Source organism: Myotis nattereri (genome assembly GCF_964212035.1).
Source record: "Myotis nattereri genome assembly, chromosome: 6".
NCBI classification, from domain to species: domain Eukaryota; kingdom Metazoa; phylum Chordata; class Mammalia; order Chiroptera; family Vespertilionidae; genus Myotis; species Myotis nattereri.
This window is the reverse complement of record NC_138081.1, coordinates 61,633,217-61,656,139: the sequence shown is the minus strand read 5'-3', so window position 1 is coordinate 61,656,139 and position 22,923 is coordinate 61,633,217. Positions and strand designations below refer to the sequence as shown.

Sequence of the window (22,923 nt, the reverse complement as noted above, 5' to 3'; positions counted from 1 at the left end):
ACCACGTGGGGGTGGCCATCTTGTGTGTTGGAGTGATGGTCAATTTGCATATTGCTCTTTTATTAGATAGAATAATACTAGTTTTAGTTTATTCTGATAGGCAGCACTGATCATACAGGTAAAATCTTTTGACTGTAAGGTTTGCACAATTCAATGGAGTAACATAACCCTATTTTTAATATCACTGTGAGAGAAAGCTACGGTATGGTAGTCCTCACATTATACTTTGTTTAAAAAAAGCAGCCTGGGTTTGAAATGTGGTAGTGCCAGTTTAGCCATTATGTGACCTTAGGCATTTTACTTTATTTCTGAACCTTAGTTTCCTCTTTAAAGTAGAAGTAACAGTAATCCTTCATAGAGCTAGTTCAAGGGTTTAAATGAGCACATTGCTGAAGGCATCTATTGGAGGGCCTTATACAAAGTAGGCAATCACATTTTTTTTTTGAGTAAGTTTAAAATATAACATATTTGAAATACTGAAGTATCAACTTCATTTGGGTCGGTTAAGTTTTATTGTTTGCATTGACATAAAGCTTAATTTTTAACTCAGATTTTTTCTTTCATCTTACAGTATTGGATGATGAAGACAGCAACAACATCACAGTAGGATCCCTAGTTACAGTATTGGTTAAATTGACAAGGCAAACAATGGCAGTAAGTAGTCTATTTGTATTTTTATGCTTTAAGTTATGTGTTATGTAACCAGTGTCACCCTAATAAATATAATAAAAGGGGAAAAAAAGTTATGTATTAAGGTTTTTATATTTAATTTCTCATTTTAAGCTATATATTCTCAGATTAAAACTATTGAATAGCAAAATCTCATTTTGCAAGTTATGTTAGCTGTTTTGAAATTTTAAATTAACTCTCATAGTTTTTCATATGAGTTTTCACACAGGAAAACTTTGGAAAATAAATTAATTCTTCATGTGATGGTTTAATTCCTTATATAAAACATTATAATAACTGTAATGTGGGTATAATTCTTAAATTTTTAAGTGCTATACAGAGTTTACTATTGATTATTGTTGAGAATTTCATCACCTATTCTTTTTCAGTCCATTCTTTAGAGCAGCGATCACCAACCTTTTGGACCTCACGGACCACCAGTAGTCCACGGACCACCAGTTGGCGACCGCTGCTTTAGAGAATTTTTTATTTAAAAAATTTAAAAATTGTAATGAAAATACCCAGTTTTAATGTGAAAAATTAATGCTGTTTGAGAAAAAATTTGGTACTGCAAAAAGTAAAGGAAGAAGTGAATATTACTTAAAATCCTACCCTTCTGATATTATCAGTTTTGGACCTCGCCCCTTTAGATATCCTAATGCATGACTATCCATAAAGTTAAATTCTTTTTTTATAATCCTCACCCGAGGATATTTTTTCCATTGATTTTGATAGAGAGAGGGAGAGAGAGACAGACAGACAGACAGACAGACAGACAGAAACAGTAATGTGAGAGAGAAACATCAATTGGTTGCCTCCTGCAGGCACCCTGATCAGGGCCAGAGATCAAACCTGCAACCCAGGTACATGCCCTTGACTGGGAATTTAACCTGCTGCCCTTGGTGGTTAGGCCAATGCTCTAACCACTGAGAACACTGGCCAGGGCTTAAATGATGTTTTTATCACAGATCCCTTCTCTCACTTCTCTCAGGAAACCCCTTGTCCATCTCCAATGACTAGAATTTAGTCTTGTGTATATCCTTTCATATGTTTCTTCATTGGTTCTATTTGTATTTACTACCTGGATCTTTACAGTGCATATATGTATATACATATATACTGGTATTTTTCTCATTCTTCTTTATTAAATGTGATCATATTAATATGTTTCCTGCATCTTGTTTTTCTCAGTTTCTATTACATTTATGTTACTTCCCAAGTTATAACTTTAGTTGTAATTTGTTTTTAATAGACTATAGTATTTCAACTCAGTTTATTCAACTAATGGTAGATTTTAGCCTGTTCTGCTCTGAGATCTGTGAGCATCTGTAGGAACATTTGCTGCACTTAAACTCTATGTCTAAAACCTCTGGTAGGAGAATCATCTTTTGTAGTAGGCTATGTCAAATCAAAATATATTGATTTTATAGTAGCAAGTGGTAAGGAAGCATTTGTGTTATAGATTCTGGATGAGAGGTGCCTTCTGAGAGAAGAGGAAACTAAGTTAGTGGTCAGGATTGGTTTTAGAATCCAAATTTATATTACCTACATACTTTGGAGTTCCCAGCCTGAGAAATGAACAAAATATCGGCCTTGGGCTGTTGGTACCTGGAATAACTGGTAGAAGGAAAACAAAACTGCTTTGGAGGAAGGGAAAGAATGAACTATTTATTCAGTTTTTGTGTGAACTGTACCTCAGAGTAATTAAGAATTAAAACCCAGTAATAAATGAAGAAATGAACCAGAGATGATAGAATTAGATAAGAAGTTGGCAAATCTTTCTGTAAAGGTCCAATTAATAAGTATTTTTTGTGATATAGCCCATGTAGTCTCTGTAGCAACTACTGAACTCACAAATGGGCATTGTGTTCCAATAAACTGTTTAAAAAGCAGACCCCTAAATTAGGCAAACAGTTTAGAGCCTAACAGTTGTCATTGTTTTTACTTGTTAGCTTTAATAATTTCAAGGAATTTATGAAACACAACCCACATCACTTGTCATCTTCTCGTGTAGATTCTTACTGGAATTTAAATGCTAAATGTACTGATTCTAAATGGATTGTATGGTGGATGGATGTCTTTAGGGTATGTGGATTTTCATGGTGTTCCACTTCTTAGTTATAGACCCAATAAGCAATATCACTGACAATAAAGAATAAACTAATATTAGTCTCATGAAGTTTTCATGTTGGAAAATAATGTAATATATTCAAATTTTCATAACATTAAAATAGTCATGTCTAATTACTATTAGAATAAAAGTGAAAATTTAAACTAAAATATTTTTGAGTTTATAATGAGTGTACATATCTTAAGTCATTGCATTTATAAATTTCAGTACAGTGTACTTTTCAAAAAATATTCAGGACAGATGTGAGATATTTCAGAAGGTAATGTCTGAAGTATCATTTAGTGATTGCTAATTTTCCTGTTCTCTCCCTCCCTCCACCCCGATTGTCACCAATTTAAAAACTTACTGGTGATATATTTGAAAGATTGTTTTGCTTACCTGAAGGATGAGTGCAGGTTGATGGATTATACTTTCCTTCTCGCTTCCTCTAGGAAGTATTTGAAAAGGAGCAGTCCATCTGTGCCGCAGAGGAACAGCCAGCAGAAGATGTGGTAAAAACTTGAGTTTTCTTACAGTTCTTTCCTGGTGATAGGAATGCTTTCTTTAATTTTCTGATTGATTTACATTTCTGTGGAAGAATCATTCAGTTTATGAAAACGTTTACTTTAGCCATTCCCACTTAAAAATTACCCTGACTCCCAAATGAAACTATTGCTATAATTTCTGAGTGTGTATGTGATTTACAGCAAGGCGATACTAACAAGAACAGGACAAAAGGAGGATGGCAACAGAAGAGTAAAGGACCCAAGAAAACCACTAAATCAAAAAAAAAGAAAACTGTAAAAAAAAAACCTATACCTATTCCCTTATCACAATCAAAGCAACAGAAACAAAAGCAAGCAAATGGAGTCATTGGGAATGTAAGTTTATTATTGTTATTATATAATTATCTTTATTGAGGTATAACATATACTAAAATGTTCAAATCTTATGTGTGCAGCTCCTGAAATTTTACATATGTATGTACCCATGATACCCAGATCAAGATAGAAACCTTACCACCATCCTAGAAAGCTCCCTTGTGCCCATTTTCAATCAATGACCCTTCCACCCCCCTTTGTACTCTCCCCTCTATTCTATTATTACCATAGATGAGTTTTACCTGTTCTTAAACTCATGTAAGTGGACTTATGTTTGGTTGCTTTGCTTTAACATCATATTTGTGATACTCATTTGTATTATATATAGCAGTAGTTCATTCTTGTGTGTGTGTGTGTGTGTGTGTGTGTGTGTGTGTGTGTGTGTGTTATTCCATTGCATGGATATACTACAATTTCTTCTGTAGTTGGTGGACATGTGGATTGTTTCTAGTTTTTGCCTATTATGAATAAAGGTGCTATGCTTATTCTTGTACATTTCATTTTGTGGACATTTATTTTTCTTGGATAGGTACCTAGCAGTGGAATTACTGGGTCATAAAATTGGTGTGTGTTTTAACTCATTGAAAGAATCTGTCTTCCAAAGTTGTACCGTTTTATGCTCCTGCCAGCAAATAATGAGTCCATTTGTTCCACATCCTCACCAGTATTTGGTTTTACCAATCTTTTTTTATTTTTATTTTTTTATTTTAACCACCTGTGGTAGATCTGTTATAGTATCCCTGTGTGTGGTTTTTATTTGTATTTGCCAGATTAATGATATAGAGCACCTGTTCATATGCTTACTGATAATTTTGGATATCCTCTCTTTCTGTTGGGTTGTTTGTCTTCTTATGGAATTGTAGGATTCCTTTATATATTCTAGATATTAGTCCTTTTTTACTCTTCATGGTAGCTTTTGGTGGTTCTTAATTTTAATGAAGTCTATTTCATCAGTCTTTTATGATTAGTTCTTTTGTGTCCTGTTTAAGACATTTCTGCCTATCCCAAGAACATGAAGATATTTTTGTTCTCTTTTAGAAGTATTATTATTTTACTTGTTATATTTAGCACTGTGATACATCTTGAATTAATTTTTGTGAGTAGTGTGAGATAGGGATTATAGACCAGTTATTCTAGCATCATCTGTTAAAAGGATCATCCTTTCTTGTCTGAATTGCAATGGTGATTTGTTTTAAAACAAATGGTTATAACAGTGTATGTGCAGATGTGTTTATGGACTCTTAAATCATTTCATTGGTTATTTGTCTATTCTTGTGCGAGTGCCACACTATCAATTAATTAATTATGGTGGTTTTATGTTAAGTCTTGAAATATGGTAGTGTAAGTCCTCAAACTCTTCACTTCTTCAAAATGTTCTTGACTACCATATTTAGATCCTTTGCATTTCCAGCTAAATCAATTTTCACCCCCCCCCCCAAAAAAATTGTTTTAGCTGGAAATGCAAAGGATCTAAATATGGTAGTCAAGAACATTTTGAAGAAGTGAAGAGTTTGAGGACTTACACTACCATATTTCAAGACTTAACATAAAACCACCATAATTAATTAATTGATAGTGTGGCATTGGCATAGAACAATCATAGAGAACATGGCCCTGCCAGCACCTGGATTTCAGACTTCTAACCCCCAGAACTGTAAGACAATAAACTTCTGCTGGTTTAAGCTACCAAAAAAAAAAAAAAAAAAGTCTGCAATATTTAATTGTTGATGTATAGAAATACAGTTATTTTCTAAATACTGACCTTATATCAAAGAGTCTTGATGAATTGACAGTAATTCTCACTATTTGTAGATGTTTTTAAAAAGATTTTCTATGTATACAATTATGCCATCTGGAAATAACAGTTTAGCTTTTTTTTCTTTTTAAATCTGTACGCTCTTCCTTTTTCTGTTAACAAACTGGCTAGAACTTTCAGTGTAATGTTGATTAGAAGTGAAGATGGTTATCCATGTCTTATTGATCTCGGGGAGAAAGCAAACATTATTTCATATTAAGTGTGATGTTAGCTCTAAAGTTTTTGTAGACATCCTTTATCATTTTAAGAAAGTGTTCCCCTCTCTTTCCATGCTGAGAATTTTTATGAACAGATACTGAATTGTATTAAATGCTTTTTAAACTCTATCTAATGAGACAATTTTTTTGATTTTTTTCCTTTCTGTTAATATGGTGAATTATATTGATGTGTTAAAAATTTTTAAACCATCATTGCATTACTGGAACAAATCTCATTTGTCATAACATAGTATCCTTTTTTTTATATTTATCTGGATTTGGTAATATTTGTTTAGGATTTCTAAATCTGTTTTTATGAAAAAATATTGGTTTATCATTCTCCTTTTTTGTAATATCCTTCACATGTTTTGTATTGGGTTTACCTCATTAAACAAATTAGGAAGTAGTTTATCTTTCTTTTTCCTGGAAGAATATATGTAAGATTGGATTTGTTTCTTTCTTATTTGGAAGAATTATCTAGAGAAGCCATTTGGGTTTAGTTATAGAGTTCTTATTCTCAAAATATTCTACTTTTTTCTTATATCAATTTTCAAAATTGTGTTTTTCAAGGAATTTGTCCATTTCTTCTTGATTTATCAACTTTATTGACATAAAGCTAATAATAATGTCCTTAATTTTTAATGTCTTTTGGATATGTAGTTATGTCTCTTATTCCTAATGTTGGTAATTTGTATTTTTTATCTGTTTTCCCTCTGGTCAGTTAGTCTTGCCTAATAATGCCTATCAATTTTATTTATTTACTATTATTTTAAAGAGAACTTTGGTTTTCTTTCTGAAAAATACAAAATTATCTCTGTGATATATTGCCAACTCTCATTTATCTGTATTTGAATTATTCATGTTATGGATTATCCAAGGAAATTTTTTTGTCTTTCTTTTTAAAATAAACTTTTATTATTGAAAGTATTACATATATCCCCTATAGTTTCCCATTGACCCCTTCTAGCATGCCCCCGCTTCCCACTTACCAATTTTATTAATATTTCCAAAGAACTAACTTGGTTTTGTTTGGGTTTCCCTTCTGTATATCTGCTTCCTTTTTAATTGATTTCTGATCTGTTTTATTTCTACTTTTTTTTGCGTTGAATTTTGCTGTTCTTTTTTTTTTTTTTTACTTCTTGAAATAGACTAGTATTTTGTTTAGGATATTAGCTTTCCTTACCGCATTATACTCTATCAGTTATAGAAGATAATATTGAACTATTTAAACAGTACTTTTCTATAAACTTTCTATTTTCCCTCTTCAAATAAATATATTGCATAATGTATGTTTTTGAAGTATGAGCCATCTTAGCCATTGTGGTAGTATACTTTGCAAATAGGAATAAAATATTTTTATTTTACAAAGTATAAAAAATGAATAAAATGTCTAACAATAGACAGATAAGCCAAATGTTAAAGCCTTTCAGCCTGACTCCCACATATTTATAAGTAAGAATGTTTATAATTCTCTAAAATTCTACAGAAGTAGTGAAATTGTGATTTGAGCTATATTAAATAAGTGACATTCAGGGACTCGGAGTCATATAGTCATTGAGACACTCAGGACCTTTGTGTTTGCTTTTTCCTTTTAGGAAGCTGCAGTAAAGGAAGATGAAGAAGAAGTTTCTGACAAAGGCAGTGATTCTGAAGAAGAAGAAAATAGAGACTCCCAGAGTGAAAAAGAGGATGGTAGTGACAGAGACTCCGATAGAGAGCAAGATGAAAAACAAAACAAAGATGATGAAGCAGTAAGACTTAGGGGTTTAAATAATTGGAATTATAACTCTAATGATAATTTTGGTTATTGTTATTGTTTATTTGCTTGTTTCTTTGCTTGTCAGTTTGTTTCCAGTATATTTTATAACCCTGTATTGTTTTTTAGGAATATATTTGAGGAATAGTGGTCAGAATTATAAAGAAAATAGTTTCTAACAAGGATTGGAAATGCTAATTTTCTTGCTATTTTTCAAAATGTTTTTATTGATTTCAGAGAGAGGGATAGATAAAAACATCTTGGCTGCCTCCTGCACACCCTCAATGGGGGATTGAGCTTGCAACCCAGGCATGTGCCCTGACCGGGAACAGAACCAGTGATCTTCTGTGGGACAATGCTCAAACAAGTGAGCAACACCAGCTGGCTAATTTTCTTTTCTTTTTTTTTTAAATATATTTTATTGATTTTTTATAGAGAGGAAGGGAGAGAGATAGAGAGTTAGAAACATCGATGAGAGAGAAACATCAATCAGCTGCCTCCTGCACATCTCCTACTGGGGATGTGCCCGCAACCTAGGTACATGCCCTTGACCGGAATCGAACCTGGGACCCTTCAGTCCGCAGGCCGACGCTCTATCCACTGAGCCAAACCGGTTTCGGCTGGCTAATTTTCTTAAAGTTTAGATTGCTAAGTAGATTAGGATCCGGGTCTGAGGTGACGTCAGTTCAGTCTCTTAAAGCAGTTTTCAGTTCTAGAGATGTCTGGAAGTAAGGGTAAAGAAAAGTGGGTTATGAAATAGGTATCAGTTTACTGGGAAGAGTCTCTCAGAAGTTCAATGTAATGGTTAGGGTAAAGAAACATTACTGTTAACTCTAATGTCAAGAGGTTGGTTAAGGGAAATGCTAACATTTATAGAAAGCCACCTTATTTCAAGAGGTATATTGGACATTAAGGAAAGAGGAGTTGCTTAATAAGATTGTGAAGTTATAGAGAATAGAAAAAAAATCTCATGGCATGGCATTAAGTTGCACATGATTTATGGGAGGACAATAGAAAAGAATATTTGGTGGACAAATAATGGTCATTACAAATTCCCAGTAAATGATCTCTAATTGATCAACTGTTTTCTTTATGTTTGTGTTGTTCTTTTTGACTGAGCCATTTATCTAAAATAAGTGGTTTAGGAGAGAAAAAGAGATAAAGGGCAAGGATGAAAGTAAAGGAAATAATGTACTGCTTTTGGGAGTGGTGGGAAAACAAATAACGATGATTTTTTAAAAAAAATATATTTTTATCGATTTCAGAGAGAAAGAGAGAGAGAGAGAGACATTAATGATGAGAGAACCATTGATCGGCTGCCTCCTGCATGCCCCCCCACTGGTGACCAAGCCCTCAACCCACGCATGTGCCCCGACCGGGAACCAAACCATGATCCCTAGTTCATAGGTCAACACTCAACCACTGAGCCATGAAGGCTGGGCCATACTTTGGGAATTAAACTGATAGTCAGAAAATTAAAACCTATCAAATTATCCCCAGCCTTGCTTTGAGAAAGAGTCTACGTATTCCTTTCTGAGTCTATTAGGGTTAGAAGAGTAGATTCTTAGGATTCAAGTCTCCTCAGATGACCAAAAATGCATTCATTCAATTGACAAAAATTATACAAATAACAAATAATTATCCATTATCTGTCATATTCCAAGCACTGCATTAGATGACAGGAGGGCAAAGCCAAATGTGAAACAGTTTCTGCCCTTGAATGATAGTAGGGTAGTGGGCAAGGCAGTAAACAAAACATTAGAGTACAAAAGAAATTATGCACATTTAGAGCAGGGTGCAGTTATAGCACCAAGGAGAGAGCAGAGGGAAATTGGTGGAATTTAGGGACTTATACTTCAGGCTTTAGACCAGCGATTCTCAACCTGTGGGTTGCTATCCCTTTGGGGATCGAATGATCCTTTCACAGGGGTCGCCTAAGACCATCGGAAAGCATACATAATTACATATTGTTTTTGTGATTAATCACTATGCTTTAATTAGGTTCAATTTGTAACAATGAAAATACAGCCTGCATATCAGATATTTACATTACAATTCATAACAGTAGCAAAATTACAGTTATGAAGTAGCAACGAAAATAATTTTATGGTTGGGGGTCACCACAACATGAGGAACTGTATTAAAGGGTCATGGCATTAGGAAGGTTGAGAACCACTGCTTTAGATGCTCCTGAAAGAATAATGAGTAGGAATTTGTCAGGTAGAGAAAGAGGAAAACAAAAATGGAAACAGGCTTTAGGACAGGGGCGGGCAAACTTTTTGACTCGAGGGCCACAATGGGTTCTTAAACTGGACCGGAGGGCCGGAACAAAAGCATGGATGGAGTGTTTGTGTGAACTAATATAAATTCAAAGTAAACATCATTACATAAAAGGGTACGGTCTTTTTTTTTATTCAGTTTTATTCATTTCAAACAGGCCGGATCCGGCCCGCGGGCTGTAGTTTGCCCACGGCTGGTTTAGGAGAAGTGAAATAGCTTTGTGAGTTCAGAGAAGTCTAGGTAGTTTGAAATGACTGTAATAAAGAGTGCAAGGAGGAAGGCAGTGATTGGAGACTGGAGAGATGGGCCAGGTCAGATTGTGAATGGAACTGTGGTCATGCTAAACGAGTTAGATTTGATTCATGAAAAATAGTGTTGTAAGTTTTGAGCAGGGGCATGATCAGATTGGTGGAACTGAACTTAGCAGTAGTTAGCATTTTCAGGAATAATCCTATCTAATAAAAGAGAAACATGGTAATTGGCGTATCACCGCTACCCTTCCCATTGGCTAATCAGGGAGATATGCAAATTAACTGCCAGCCACGATGGCGGCCGGCAACCAGGCAGCTTGAAACGAACATGAGGCTTGCTTGCTTCAGTGACGGAGGACTCCAACATTCCCCGCCTGACTTGCCGGCCTCTGAGCTTGCAGTTTAAGAAACATTGTAACAAATATAGAAGCTAAGCAAAACTCCAGAAACCAGCATTCAGCCGGCCGGGATCTCAGAGCTGGAGTTGATACAGAGTTTCGATTATAGAACCTAAACAAACCAGATACCTTCTTTCAGCAGCAGAGGCCTCAGAGCTGGAGCCAGAGCTAAACCTGGCCCAGAATAAAAAAAAGAAAAGAAAAAAAGGAGCAGTTAGGAGCTTCAGTCGGCCTGAAAACAGCCCTCACCCCCTCACCCAGACTGGCCAGGCACCCCAGTGGGGACCCCCACCCTGAAGGGTGTGTGACCAGCTGCAAACAGCCATCATCCCCTCATCCAGGCTGGCCAGGCACCCCAGTTGGGACCCCCACCCTGATCCAGGACACCCTTCAGGGCAAACCAGCCAGCCCCACCCATGCACCAGGCCTCTATCCTATATAGTAAAAGGGTAATATGCCTCCCAGCACCGGGATCAGCGGAGCCGCGAGGCCTCCCAGCACCGGGATCAGCATGACAGGGGGCAGCGCCCAAACCCCCTGATCGCCCTGCAGCTCTGTGTGTGACAGGGGGCGGGGCCACAACCTCCCTATCCGCCCTGCTCTGTTCGTGACAGGGGAAGGCGCCCCAACCCCTGATCAGCCCTGCTCTGTGCCTGATAGGGGGGAGCTCCCCAACCCCGATTGCCCTGCGGCTCTGTGTGTGACAGGGTGCAGCGCCTCAACCCCCTGATCGGCCCTGCTCTGTGTGTGACAGGGAGTGGCGCCCCAACCCCCCCCCCCCCCCCCACGGGCCCTGCTCTGTGTGTGATGGGGATAGAGCCATAACCTCCCCATCGACCCTGCCTTGAGTGTGACAGGGGGTGGTGCCCCAGCCCCCCAATCGGCCCTACCCTGAGCGTGACTGAGGGTGGCATCGCAATCTCCCAATCTGCCCTGCTCTGTGCATGACAAGGGAAGGCGCCCTAACTCCCCAATTGGCCCTGCTCTGAGCCCGACCAGGGGCTGCACCTAGGGATTGGGCCTGCCCTCTGCCACCCGGGAGCAGGCCTAAGCCAGCAGGTCGTTATCTCCCGAGGGGTCCCAGACTGCGAGAGGGCACAGGCCGGGCTGAGGGACTCCCCCTTTCCCCGAGTGCACAAATTTTTGTGCACCGGGCCTCTAGTCCTATATAATAAAAGGCTAATATGCAAATTGTCCCCTCAACCAGGAGTTAAACTAGTGGGTGAGGCCGGCTGGCCAACCACCTGTGGCCCCTCCCCCCGGCCAGCCTGGGCCAATCTCAGCCTGACTGGGGCGGACCGGCCAGACCCCACCTGTGCATGAATTCGTGCCCCGGGCCTCTAGTATAGAATAAGATGGAAGCTCCTCAAAATGATTGAAAACATACTTGACTTCATTTAATTTTTATTTTACTAGGAGTGGCAAGAATTACAACAAAGTATACAGCGAAAGGAACGAGCTCTACTGGAAACCAAATCAAAGATAACACATCCTGTTTATAGTCTTTACTTTCCCGAGGTGAGTTACACATGGCCTAGTGTTTTCCTTATTCCATTCACTTTCTCTTCATATATTCTCAGTTGCCATTTATCCTTTTGTGGTGGGTACTGGCTCAGATGTTCTAAATGCGGTCTGTTCTTGATAGGCCTCATTTCTGAAGCATATATTTCTTTTTTTAAGGTATGTTTTTTATTGATTATAGAGAGAGAAAGGGAGAGGGAGAGAGAGATAGAAACATAAATGATGAGAGAGAATCATCAATCGGCTGCCTCCTGCACACCTCCTATTGGGGATCAAGCCCAGATCCCAGGCCTGTGTCCTGATCGGGTATTGAACCATGAAGGATATATCTCTATATGAATTATGTGTTTAAAAAGAGGATTGTTAACTTTTTAAGAACTTTTGTGGTTCTCTGTGCGTGTGTACAGATTACTAAGGGTTGTGTTTTATGATTTCTCATTAACAGTTCAGGCAGCTACTCATACAAATGCATATTTTGGCTCTAGCTAGGTAGCTATTGTGAATCTTTCACTTTTGTCAAGTTTTAAATAGGATGACAGTTCTTAAACTTTTCCCATGGGCTTTCTTTGTGAGTCCTGTACTGGCCGCCTAGAGCTACTAAACTTGCTGTGGTCCCACAGCAAGTAATTGCCTCAGACTTTGGCAGTTGTGGGACCAGCTGAAGGTCAGTAATTGTGCGTGTGGCTGAGCCTCTGGCTCAGGTCAGGTCATTGCAATGCTGCTTGTTCCCTTGTCCTTGTTTGCTTTGTGCTTGTGGCCTGCTCAACTTTTGATTTCTTTGATAGGCTATATTTGTCTTTCAAATGAATGGGATTTGCTTGACATTTCACTTCTGTGGATGATTCTGTCTGTGGCTAGAGGTTAAGAACTAGTTGCCTCAGTTCAGAGAAGCCGTCCTGCAGATTGCCTCACAGCTTTGCCATAGAACCTATGTTTACCACTCATGTTTGGCAGGTGATTTCATGTATAATCCTGCTTTCTGCTCTGTCAATGCAGAGTTGCTGGGAACTGCTGAAAGCAAATTCCTAAGTAATTTGGCTTTCCTAATAATTAATGAGTCGCTCTGACAGATTTTTGTTGTGACTTGGTGAGACGTCAGCCCAGGATTCCATCTTAATGCACACACTGATCCATGGCATGTCCTGAACATTAGCCCATCTGTTAGGGGCATTTTTCCCATTGCATTGGTTGTCTGCCAACCACAGGGCTCCTGAAATCAAGCAAATAAGTTCACTCAGTGATTTATTTTTAAAAGTGCCATGGATTCTTTTTTTTTTTTTTAAATATATATTTTATTGATCTTTTTACAGAGAGGAAGGGAAAGAGATAGAGAGTCAGAAACATCGATGGGAGAGAAACATCGATCAGCTGCCTCCTGCACATCTCCTACTGGGGATGTGCCTGCAACCCAAGTACATGCCCTTGACCGGAATCGAACCTGGGACCCTTCAGTCCGCAGGCCGACGCTCTATCCACTGAGCCAGACTGGTTTCGATGCCATGGGATTCTTTAAGCTGCATAATTTTTATCCTTGTAACAGTTTCATTTTAGACCATGCTTAGTTAACAGGCAAAATATTCATTCACTTTCTTAGAACATTTTAGCAGTAAAAATACCTTTTCCCAATATAATCTGCATCTGCATGTTAAGCATCTCAAAGTACCATTTATCAGATACTATTTATTTAGGACTTTTCTAATGTTTACCTGTCTACTTCCCAACTATCTACCCAACTACCCTAACTACCACACTACCCACTTAAAGATTTATATTAATAATTGACTTTCATGTTATTGAAACTCATTTACTATATTTATATTTAGTATGTTAAGAATGGTTGGGAATCATACACAACAGAAAAACAATTTTAATGTGCAAATAACTCTGGGTAGAGCATCTTTTCCACTTTCAGGATGTGCATCAGAGTTTAGGCACAGGTGCCATGCCACAGATTGATATTCCCATGCTTCTTAATAAACATTCTGGAATGAGTCTCGTTTTAATAAGTAGCCTGGGAGAAGGGAGGGAGAGGCATTCTCCAAGTGGAGAAGTAAAGAAGAAATGCATGTTCTTGAACATATCTCTGTGCTTCCTATGTTACATGCATGTTCTGACAGTGAAATGTCACAACTACCTAAATAATAGAGGCCTTTACCTCACTTCACTAATAATCATAACTTATTTATTACTATCTTTATGCTAGACATTCTAACATATCTTACTTGTATGATCTCAGTTCATCTTTACTACACAGCCTGAGGTAGGCACTCATCATTGAACAGAAGAGAAAAGCAATGGTTAGAGCAGCCGTGGGCAAACTACGGCCCGCGGGCCGGATCCGGCCCGTTTGAAATGAATAAAACTAAAAAAAAAAAAGAAAAAAAGACTGTACCCTTTTATGTAATGATGCTTACTTTGAATTTATATTAGTTCACACAAACACTCCATCCATGCTTTTGTTCCAGCCCTCCAGTCCAGTTTAAGAACCCATTGTGGCCCTCGAGTCAAAAAGTTTGCCCACCCCTGGGTTAGAGGAATGAAATAATCCAGGCCTGTGTGGCTTTAAAACATAATTGGCAAACTGCAGCATGCAGACAGATCTGCTTCCCTCCCGCTCTTGTGAATGAAGTTTTATTGTAAATGTTTTACTGGAACACAGCCACATTCATTCTCGTCCTGCTACAATGGCAGAATTCAGTAGTTAAAACAGACTCTGGCCCACAAAGCCCAGGTATTAATACTCCACTTTCAGGCACTTATGTTTTTACCCACTTTGTGTGCGCAGAACACACAGATAAACTTATATACATACACATATACCTGTTGTGGTCGTCCTAACCCTCAGGTTAAGCTGAGGTTGGGTTAATCATGTAACATGTTCTTGTGATTTATTTATTCTGCTTATTAATGTTGTATTACTTTTTTTAAATTGCTTTTAAGTCATTTAAACAAAAGAGCTTTTAATTTTAATGCCTCACGGTTAAAATAAAATGGGAAGTGCAAGTGATTTTAGCTTAAACACAAACAGTTTTCCTATGAAACTTCAGTAAAAAGTTATTTTTTTAACCTTCTTTTGATGATTATTTAGAATAGTCTGTTGTTGTTTTGGTTAAGTATTTAGAATATTCTAGAGTTAATTTTATTGTTGGCTCCAAAACATTTTTTAAGCTATTTTATAAAGATATCTGTCCTAAGCAGATGACTAAACAACCACTGATGTACGGTAATGTAGTGATGGTAACAAGCAGACTGGAGTTTAGTGCTTCCAGGCTGCTTCGTCATCTGTTTTTTTTTGTTTGTTTTTTAGTTTTTCTGTCTCCGTTGGTTCTCCCTGATGTCCCTGCTGTGCTTTCTGGTGACAGGTGTTTTTGTTTTGTTTTTAACCAGTTCCTTTTCTGTTTCTAATCTTTTATGAAGTACACCTAAAAATGCTGAACTTATTAATATAAAAATCATGTGCAGTGAAAGGTATAGACTCTTAGATTTCAAGATGGTCTCTTATGAGTAACGTGTTTCAATTTATTGATTTCTCATTTGGTTGCCCAAGTCTCTTCCACTCCTATTTCTGGCTTTTGCTTATTACTAGCTGAGATTACTAAGATTATTTGCTAGATGCTATTGTAATAGTTTATACTGTTTTCTTTTTTTAGAATATCTTCTTTTTTAGTTTTCTTAAGGTTAATCAGGGGTTTTTAATACAGAGGCCCACTGATAAGGCCTAAGGGGCCATTGGAAACCCCAAAGTTCGATACAAAATTCTTTTGGAGAGCAGATCTGCAAATGGATAAGAAAAACTTATTTGTTCAGTAAATATTTCTTATACATCTATTTTGTACAATACAGCAATGACTAAAACAAGGATAATACCTCTTAATTGAAACAAGGCAAAACTGTTTCTCTAGTTCTTTCTGATGATTTATACTCTTTTTTTCGTTTGCAGGAAAAACAAGAATGGTGGTGGCTTTATATTGCAGATAGGAAGGAGCAGACACTAATATCTATGCCATATCATGTGTGTACACTGAAAGATACAGAAGAGGTAACTGTCCAACAATAGTATTTTAGTTTTTACAAATGTACAGCATCTCATCATCATGCTGCTTCATAAAATTTGTCTTTAGAAAACAGTTTATCATATTTGGCTTATTGCATTTTAAGACATTTTAAACTATTCTCTGATGTCTCCTGGGGGAAGGTCATTTAAAATTTGTAAAGTTTGAATGGCTAAGGTAGGCAACTTGGTCAGTCTTTGAAAAAACTTGTTTTCAACTTATTTTTGGAGGTTTTCACCATGTCTAAGAACATATGCCTTTCCTTCTCTCTAGAATTTCATTGCATTGTACAAAAATGTATGGTTAGTGCTAAGTTATATACCTTTCCTAAAAATGTAAGAATGGGTGATTAGATTTGTAGTGTGGAATTTTTGATTATGTGGCATTGGCCACTGTTGTGATGAACATATTTTACCCCTTGGGAACGCTTTTCTTTTTTATTCTTGATTTTTTTTTTTCTACTCCTCACCCAAGGAGTGAGGATATTTTTCCCATTGCTTTTTAGAGAGTAGAAGGGAGGGCAGAGGGGGATAGAGAGAGGAGAGAGTAACATCGATGTGAGAGAGACACATCGATTGGTTGCCTCCTGCACACACCTTGACTGGGGTCTGGGATTGAACCTGCAACTCAGGTATGTGCCCTTGTCTGGGAATCAAACCTGGGACCCTTAGTGCATGGGCTGAAGCTCTAACCACTCAACCACGTGGGATAGGGCTAGTTTTGTTTTTAAATTCAGGATCCAATCAAAGATCACATATTACATTTGGTTGCCATTCTTCTTTAGAACACTTCCTTGGCCTTTTTCTTTTTCAATTTTTCATGCCATTGATATTTTTGAAAAGTCTAGGCAAGGCATTTTGTAGAATATTCCTTTGTTTGAATTTGTCTCATTAGTTACTCATGGTTATATTCATCTTAAATATTTTTGGCCAAAATACTATGCAGATGCTGTAACCTTAGTGCATTACATCAAGGGCATAAATGTAACAGTTCTTCCCATATTGCTGATATTATGGTTGATCATTTAAAGCTTTTTTCTCTTGTGAAAGCTATTTTTTTTCCCCTAACCTGGGGAGGCGGGGGAGGTGATACTTGGGTACCATGTGACTATCCTGTTCTTCAACAATCTCTTAGCCACTCATTTTAGCATACATTGATGATTCTTGCCTGCATCAATTTTTACTCTGCTGGTTGTATTCAGTGTAGTTTTAATGAGTGAATCTGAAGATTGAAAATCAGGGTGTTTGAATTGTATTTCATTTTGTATGTGTTTGTGACTGTTGTTCTTTTTTGTCAGGTTATTGGTCTTTTAATTGGTTTTAGATTTTTTTTTAATGTTAAGAAAATAGCTCTTTGTTATATGTATAGCAAATGTTTCTCCCCAGTTTGTTTTACTATTAACGATTGTTTTTACCAAGCAAAATTATACATATTTGCTTATCCATCTATTTATTTGGAGTTTTTTAATAATGTGATTAAGTAATTTTTCTTTTATGATTTTTAGGTTTTTGTATTTTAGTTGTTAGGAAGACCAAACTGTGAGATCAATAAAAAAAGAGATTCTCCCATCATATTTTTCTAGTTTGTATTAATGTCATATTTTTAAAAATTTAAAAAATAATAATTAAGTTGATTTTTAGAGAGAAAGAGAGAGAGAGAAGAAGAGAGAGACATAGACATCAGTTTGTTGTTTCATTTATTTAAGCATTCATTGGTTGATTCTTGTATGTGCCTTGATAGGAAGTCAAACCCACAACCTTGATGTACCCTCATGATGATCTAACCAACTAAGCGACCCAATTGGGGCTTAATGGCATATTATAATACATAATCTTGCCTACAAAATCTGAATTTTGGAGATTGGAGGCAGATAACCAGAAATTCCAAATGTTATCTTAAATATGTATTCTTCATTTGTCCAAGTAGAATTAAAACTTCTAAGACTTTGTAACTCTGTATTTGAAGGCTATGATTTGATAGGAAATAAAATATCTTCTTGACCTTTTAAGGCATTGGGCATTTGTAAAGGAAAAACACAACTTCTCCTGTGTTTCTGCTTTACTCATTCACATTACTAACATCCTCACAACACTTCTGACACAGATGTGTGGTTTGCCCCCACACCAAGCAATTCTCTGTCATGCCAGCTGAGTGTCCTTCAGTTTAACTAAATGCTGCCAGTATAGCTGGATAGTATCAGATCTCACCAGCTAAGATCAGTCCCACAAGACTGCTGTCCCCCACTTTCCCACTTCAGGTGCCACTCACAAGTCCTAGGTTGTCACTTGTACTTCTCACCAAATGGCTAAAAATCAGGGTCCCATGACTCCCTCCCTGGATTCAGTAATTTTCCAGAATGGCTCACAGAACTCAAGGAAACAAGTGTACCATTTTGTTATAAAAGAATATGATAAAGAATATAAAGAACATCCATATGCAAGAGATAGATAAGAAAGGTATGTGGGAAGGGGCATGGAGCTGTCATGCTCTTTTTGAGTATACACTCTCCCAGCACCTCCATGTGTTGACAGTCTCAGAAGCTCCCCTGAACCCCTTGTTTGGGAATTTTTATGGAGGCTTCATCATATAGGTGTGATTGATCATTAACTCAATTTCCAGCCCGTCTCTGGAGAATGGGGTGGGGGACTGAAAGTTCTAAGCTTCTCTCATCATGGCTTGTCTTTCTGGTGACCAGTTCTTATCTAGGAGTCCACCAGGAGTGACCTCATTAGAATAAAACATTCCTATCACCCAGGGAATTTCAAAGGATTTATGAACCAGGGTCAGAGAGCAAATATTAGAACAAAAGATGCTCCTAGTGTGCTTGTCACTTAGAGAGTTATAGGGATTTGAGGAGCTCTGTGCCAGGAACCATCAGCAAGGACCAATATATATATATTCTATTATTTCATAGCATTTATTTTAGAAATAAGTAAATTTGGCAAGAATTATTACCTTTCTGGTGAAGTCTATTTTATTTCAACATTTCATTTTACTTTTATACCTTACCTGCTTCATTTCTTCAAGTTGTCAGGGTGTGATGGTCAACAAAGAACTTTGTTGCTTTAAATATACTTTCTTAAATTATGGTGATACAAATTAACCCTATCAATTCTGCCTAAGTTTATTTCCTTTTGTATAGTATATATAATGTATGACATAAGTATCATATACATATTTACTGTTGTTAGAACTTTTGTAGCATTTGTTAGGCTGTCAACTGAGTAAACACCTAGCTATTAAATACTCTGGTGAAGGAATTTTAGGAGTGCTGTGATGTTTTTTCCACTCCTCAAGATACAGGTTTTAAGTGCTAATTTTTCTTCCAGGTAGAACTGAAGTTTCCTGCACCAGGCAAGCCTGGAAATTATCAGTATACAGTGTTTTTGAGATCAGACTCCTATATGGGTTTGGATCAGATAAAACCTTTGAAGGTAAGAATAGTGACTCTTCAGTAAATGTGGTTATCTATTTGAAGAAGTGTAAAATGTAGGGTAATGGAAAAAGAGTTCATCTCATACTTTATATGATACATTTGATGGACTATTTTTCAGTAATAAACCAAATTTGTTGAGTTAAAGGGGTGTTAACGATTTAGAATCTTAGATATAAATTACTGTAATAATTTAGAATCTTGACTATAAACTACTTAAGTGATACCTTTTAATGTGCTGTAACTTTATAGGGGTTCTGTTTCCTTTAGAAAAGGATAGTGTGTTTTCCCGCAGATTCTCTTGGCCTGTTTATTAATTTTTCTTTCTTTTAAGGAGATTATTTAGGTTACTGTAATAGGGAAAAGGTTCATTGTATCAAAAGGAAGGGACTCTCGATAAACAAGGCTGTCATCAAGTTTTATGGGGGTCATGAGTAAAGATGGAGATGGTCCTACCTTTGCATTTAAGAGGGCAGAGGATCCTTTACACTTAGTCATCTCCCAGAACACAAAAGAATGGGGAAATTTCTCAACTGGTGTTGCTCAGATAAAGGTCAACATTGTCAAAATAAAGTATGTAAAACATTTAGCACAGAGACTTAGAGCTCATAGTGGGGACTTCTAAGTGACAACAGTTGTTTAGAATAAACAGAAGAGTAAAAGCTACCCTTTAAAGACCCCATCGCTAGGAGTTTCCTCATGGACAGCTGTTCCATATTCATTTTTTTGAATATTTATTCTAGTTCTGTGAAATATGCCATTGGTATCTTGATAGGAATTGCATTGAATCTATAGATTTCTTTGGGCAGTATGGACATTTTAATGATGTTTAATTCTTCCTATTTATGAACATAGTATATGCTTCCACTTATTTGTGTCTTCTTCAGTTTCTTTCTTCAGTGTCTTATAATTTTCTGAGTCAGGTCTTTTACATCCTTGGTTAAATTTATTCCTAGGTTGTTTTTTTTTGGTTTTTTTTTTTATGCAATTGTGAATGGGGTTTTCTTAGTTTCCTTTTCTGATGGTTCATTATTGGTATATAAAAATGCTGTTTATTACTTTTGAAAGTAATTTACTCTTTAGCATTTTAGAGCATATACTCTGTGTAAGTGTCATATGAACCACACTCCCCTTAGTGTTTACTATTTCGCTGCAGGATTTTTGTGAAAGCGTTCTGTTGGCTTAGGAAGATTGTGCTACAGTATCATTTCATGTGGGCTGGAGTCCCAGAGTAAAGGGAGCCAGTAAAGGCACACCTCTTTTCCCACAAGGGTACCATATGTCTTTCCCTTGGCTGTAGAATTTTGCTTCACGAGTCTGGAGGCTACAAAATACCTCTTTGAGTTTTTTTTCCTCAGCAGAAGACATGAAGACATCACTCATTGTTCTTGCTCAGGAATTACAATTATTAATCTTTCATGCCACAGAATAAATAGTATAGCTTCTATAAAATCAAACTATCAAACAGAAATTTAACTACATTTACATGTTAATAGATTTACCTTCTTATTTCTGGGATGAACGTCTGTTCTAAATGAATACTTCAAATTTAGAGTTATGACCATAAAATCTAGTCCTATGTAATAAAAGCCTAATATGCTAAGTGTCCGGTCGTCCGGTCATTCGTTCAACCAAAGTGTAATATGCTAATGATATGCTAAGGCCGCTCAACCGCTGGCTATGCCATGCACTGACCACCAGGGGGCAGAAAGTTGACTGGTTGACTAATCGCTATGACATGCACTGACAACTAGGGGGCAGATAGTTGACCAGTCGCTGTGACGTGCACTGACCACCAGGGGGCAGACGACTGGTCGATCAGTTGCTATGATGTCCACTGACCACCAGGAGGCAGATGCTCTGACTGGTAGGTTAGCTTGCTGCTGGGGTCTGGCTGATCGGGTTTGAGCGAGACAGGCTGGACACGCTCTGGAGCTCTCCCGCAGTCCCTCCCCAACTGGCCAAGTTCCTACGTTACTCTCTGGCCCCGATGGTGCACCGGTGGGGTCCCTCGGCCTGGCCTGTGCTCTCTCTCAATCCGGAACCCCTTGGGGGATGTCAGAGAGCCCGTTTTGGCCCAGTCCTGCAGGCCAGACCGAGGAATCCCACTGGTGCACGAATTCATGCACTGGGCCTCTAGTTACTTATAACTGCTTTGGTCAAAGAAAACCTTTTTTTTTTTTTTTTAATCAGTTATATCTATCAACATTTCTGTTGTCTACATTTAATTCTTCTTTATAGTTGGAAGTTCATGAGGCTAAGCCTGTGCCAGAAAATCATCCACAGTGGGATACAGCAATAGAGGGGGATGAAGACCAGGAGGACAGCGAGGGCTTTGAAGATAGCTTTGAGGAAGAGGAAGAAGAAGAGGAAGACGATGACTAAGCAAGACTACAAATGGACCATATTTGCACATGTTTGCAATTTTTTGCTGTTTTGGAAGTGTATAATAAACCAGAAACAGTGCAGAACTGATGTTGAGGGAGGTATTCTTTCCTAGAAATGGATGCATAATATAACATAGGCAGTGCTGGTGCCTTGGTACAGTCTGAAAAATGCTTAAGGCTTGTTAAAGCCTTTCAAGTATGGGAGGGTGCATTTACTTCATCTGCAAATGATAATAAACCCTTTGTTATAATGTCCAGAAGTGTGGGCTATGTATTATCTGATCAATTTATGGTCCCAGTAAAAGAAAAAGTACATGAAAAACAGTCTATAAATGAGCAACTTCTTTGTTCAGCTTTAGTTTTAGCAAACAAAGTATGATAAACATCACTCTGTTTTAAGTAACATCTGCTCAAGTTTTCATCTTGGTAAGCGCTATCATTTATTGACATTTTGCAGTGATACAAGATTATTTATCACAGTTCCATTTATAGCTTCAAACTTTTTATTTTTAGCTGTCATCATCATAAGTTGGCATTCTCTCACATTCCACATTAAATAGAGGGCTACATTTTGGGATTTTCCTTTCTTAATTTCCCAGAGTTAATAGACAGATTATTAAAATGGCTTTTAATGGCTTAAAACATTTTTAAGCCTCTGTTTGAGCAGATCAATGCAGGATCTAGTTCTTTTATAAGCTATAGATCTAAAAATGATTGTGGGACCATATGTTCTCTGATGTGGTGACTTACGTTATTAAACCTTTTTTTAAAGGTTCATTATAAAAGCTGAAACACATTCATAGCTTTTAATCTACCTGATTTTATCACAAGCCTTTTAAGGAAAAATATATATAAATGCAGAGGAGGCATTTTTTTGTATTCATTTTGGACTCCTGTCAATAAAATAGAAGTTTGACTCGTTTTACGTTTGTAATGGTGTGTGTCTTTTTACTCCCAGAGAAAGGATATAATAGGATAATTCTTTTATTTTCCAACTAAAAATTTAATATTGTACATTACTGCTGAAGTGACTGCTCTTCCTATATACCATAGAAAACCCACCAACGGGAGGATTTTCCCTCTCACACTACATCCTAGAAGGAGAGTGCTCATAAAGAGTAGGAATGTATACGTGATGAATCGTTGAAGTAAGATGATTATTTTCATGACTA

General features: G+C 37.2%; 1 protein-coding gene across 1 annotated transcript in view; it reads left to right on the top strand.

The window, feature by feature from the left end:
• The window catches only part of SEC63 (SEC63 homolog, protein translocation regulator), a 70,245-nt gene extending 47,572 nt beyond the window's left edge, over positions 1-22,673 (top strand). Inside the window, exons 14-21 of the mRNA XM_081094718.1 lie at positions 572-654; positions 3,232-3,291; positions 3,487-3,660; positions 7,269-7,424; positions 11,775-11,876; positions 15,820-15,918; positions 19,261-19,365; positions 21,606-22,673. Coding sequence (XP_080950844.1) covers positions 572-654; positions 3,232-3,291; positions 3,487-3,660; positions 7,269-7,424; positions 11,775-11,876; positions 15,820-15,918; positions 19,261-19,365; positions 21,606-21,749 — 923 coding nt within the window. The 3' untranslated portion in view covers positions 21,750-22,673. The remainder of the gene's footprint in view (positions 1-571; positions 655-3,231; positions 3,292-3,486; positions 3,661-7,268; positions 7,425-11,774; positions 11,877-15,819; positions 15,919-19,260; positions 19,366-21,605) is intronic.
• Positions 22,674-22,923: the final 250 nt, after the last annotated feature.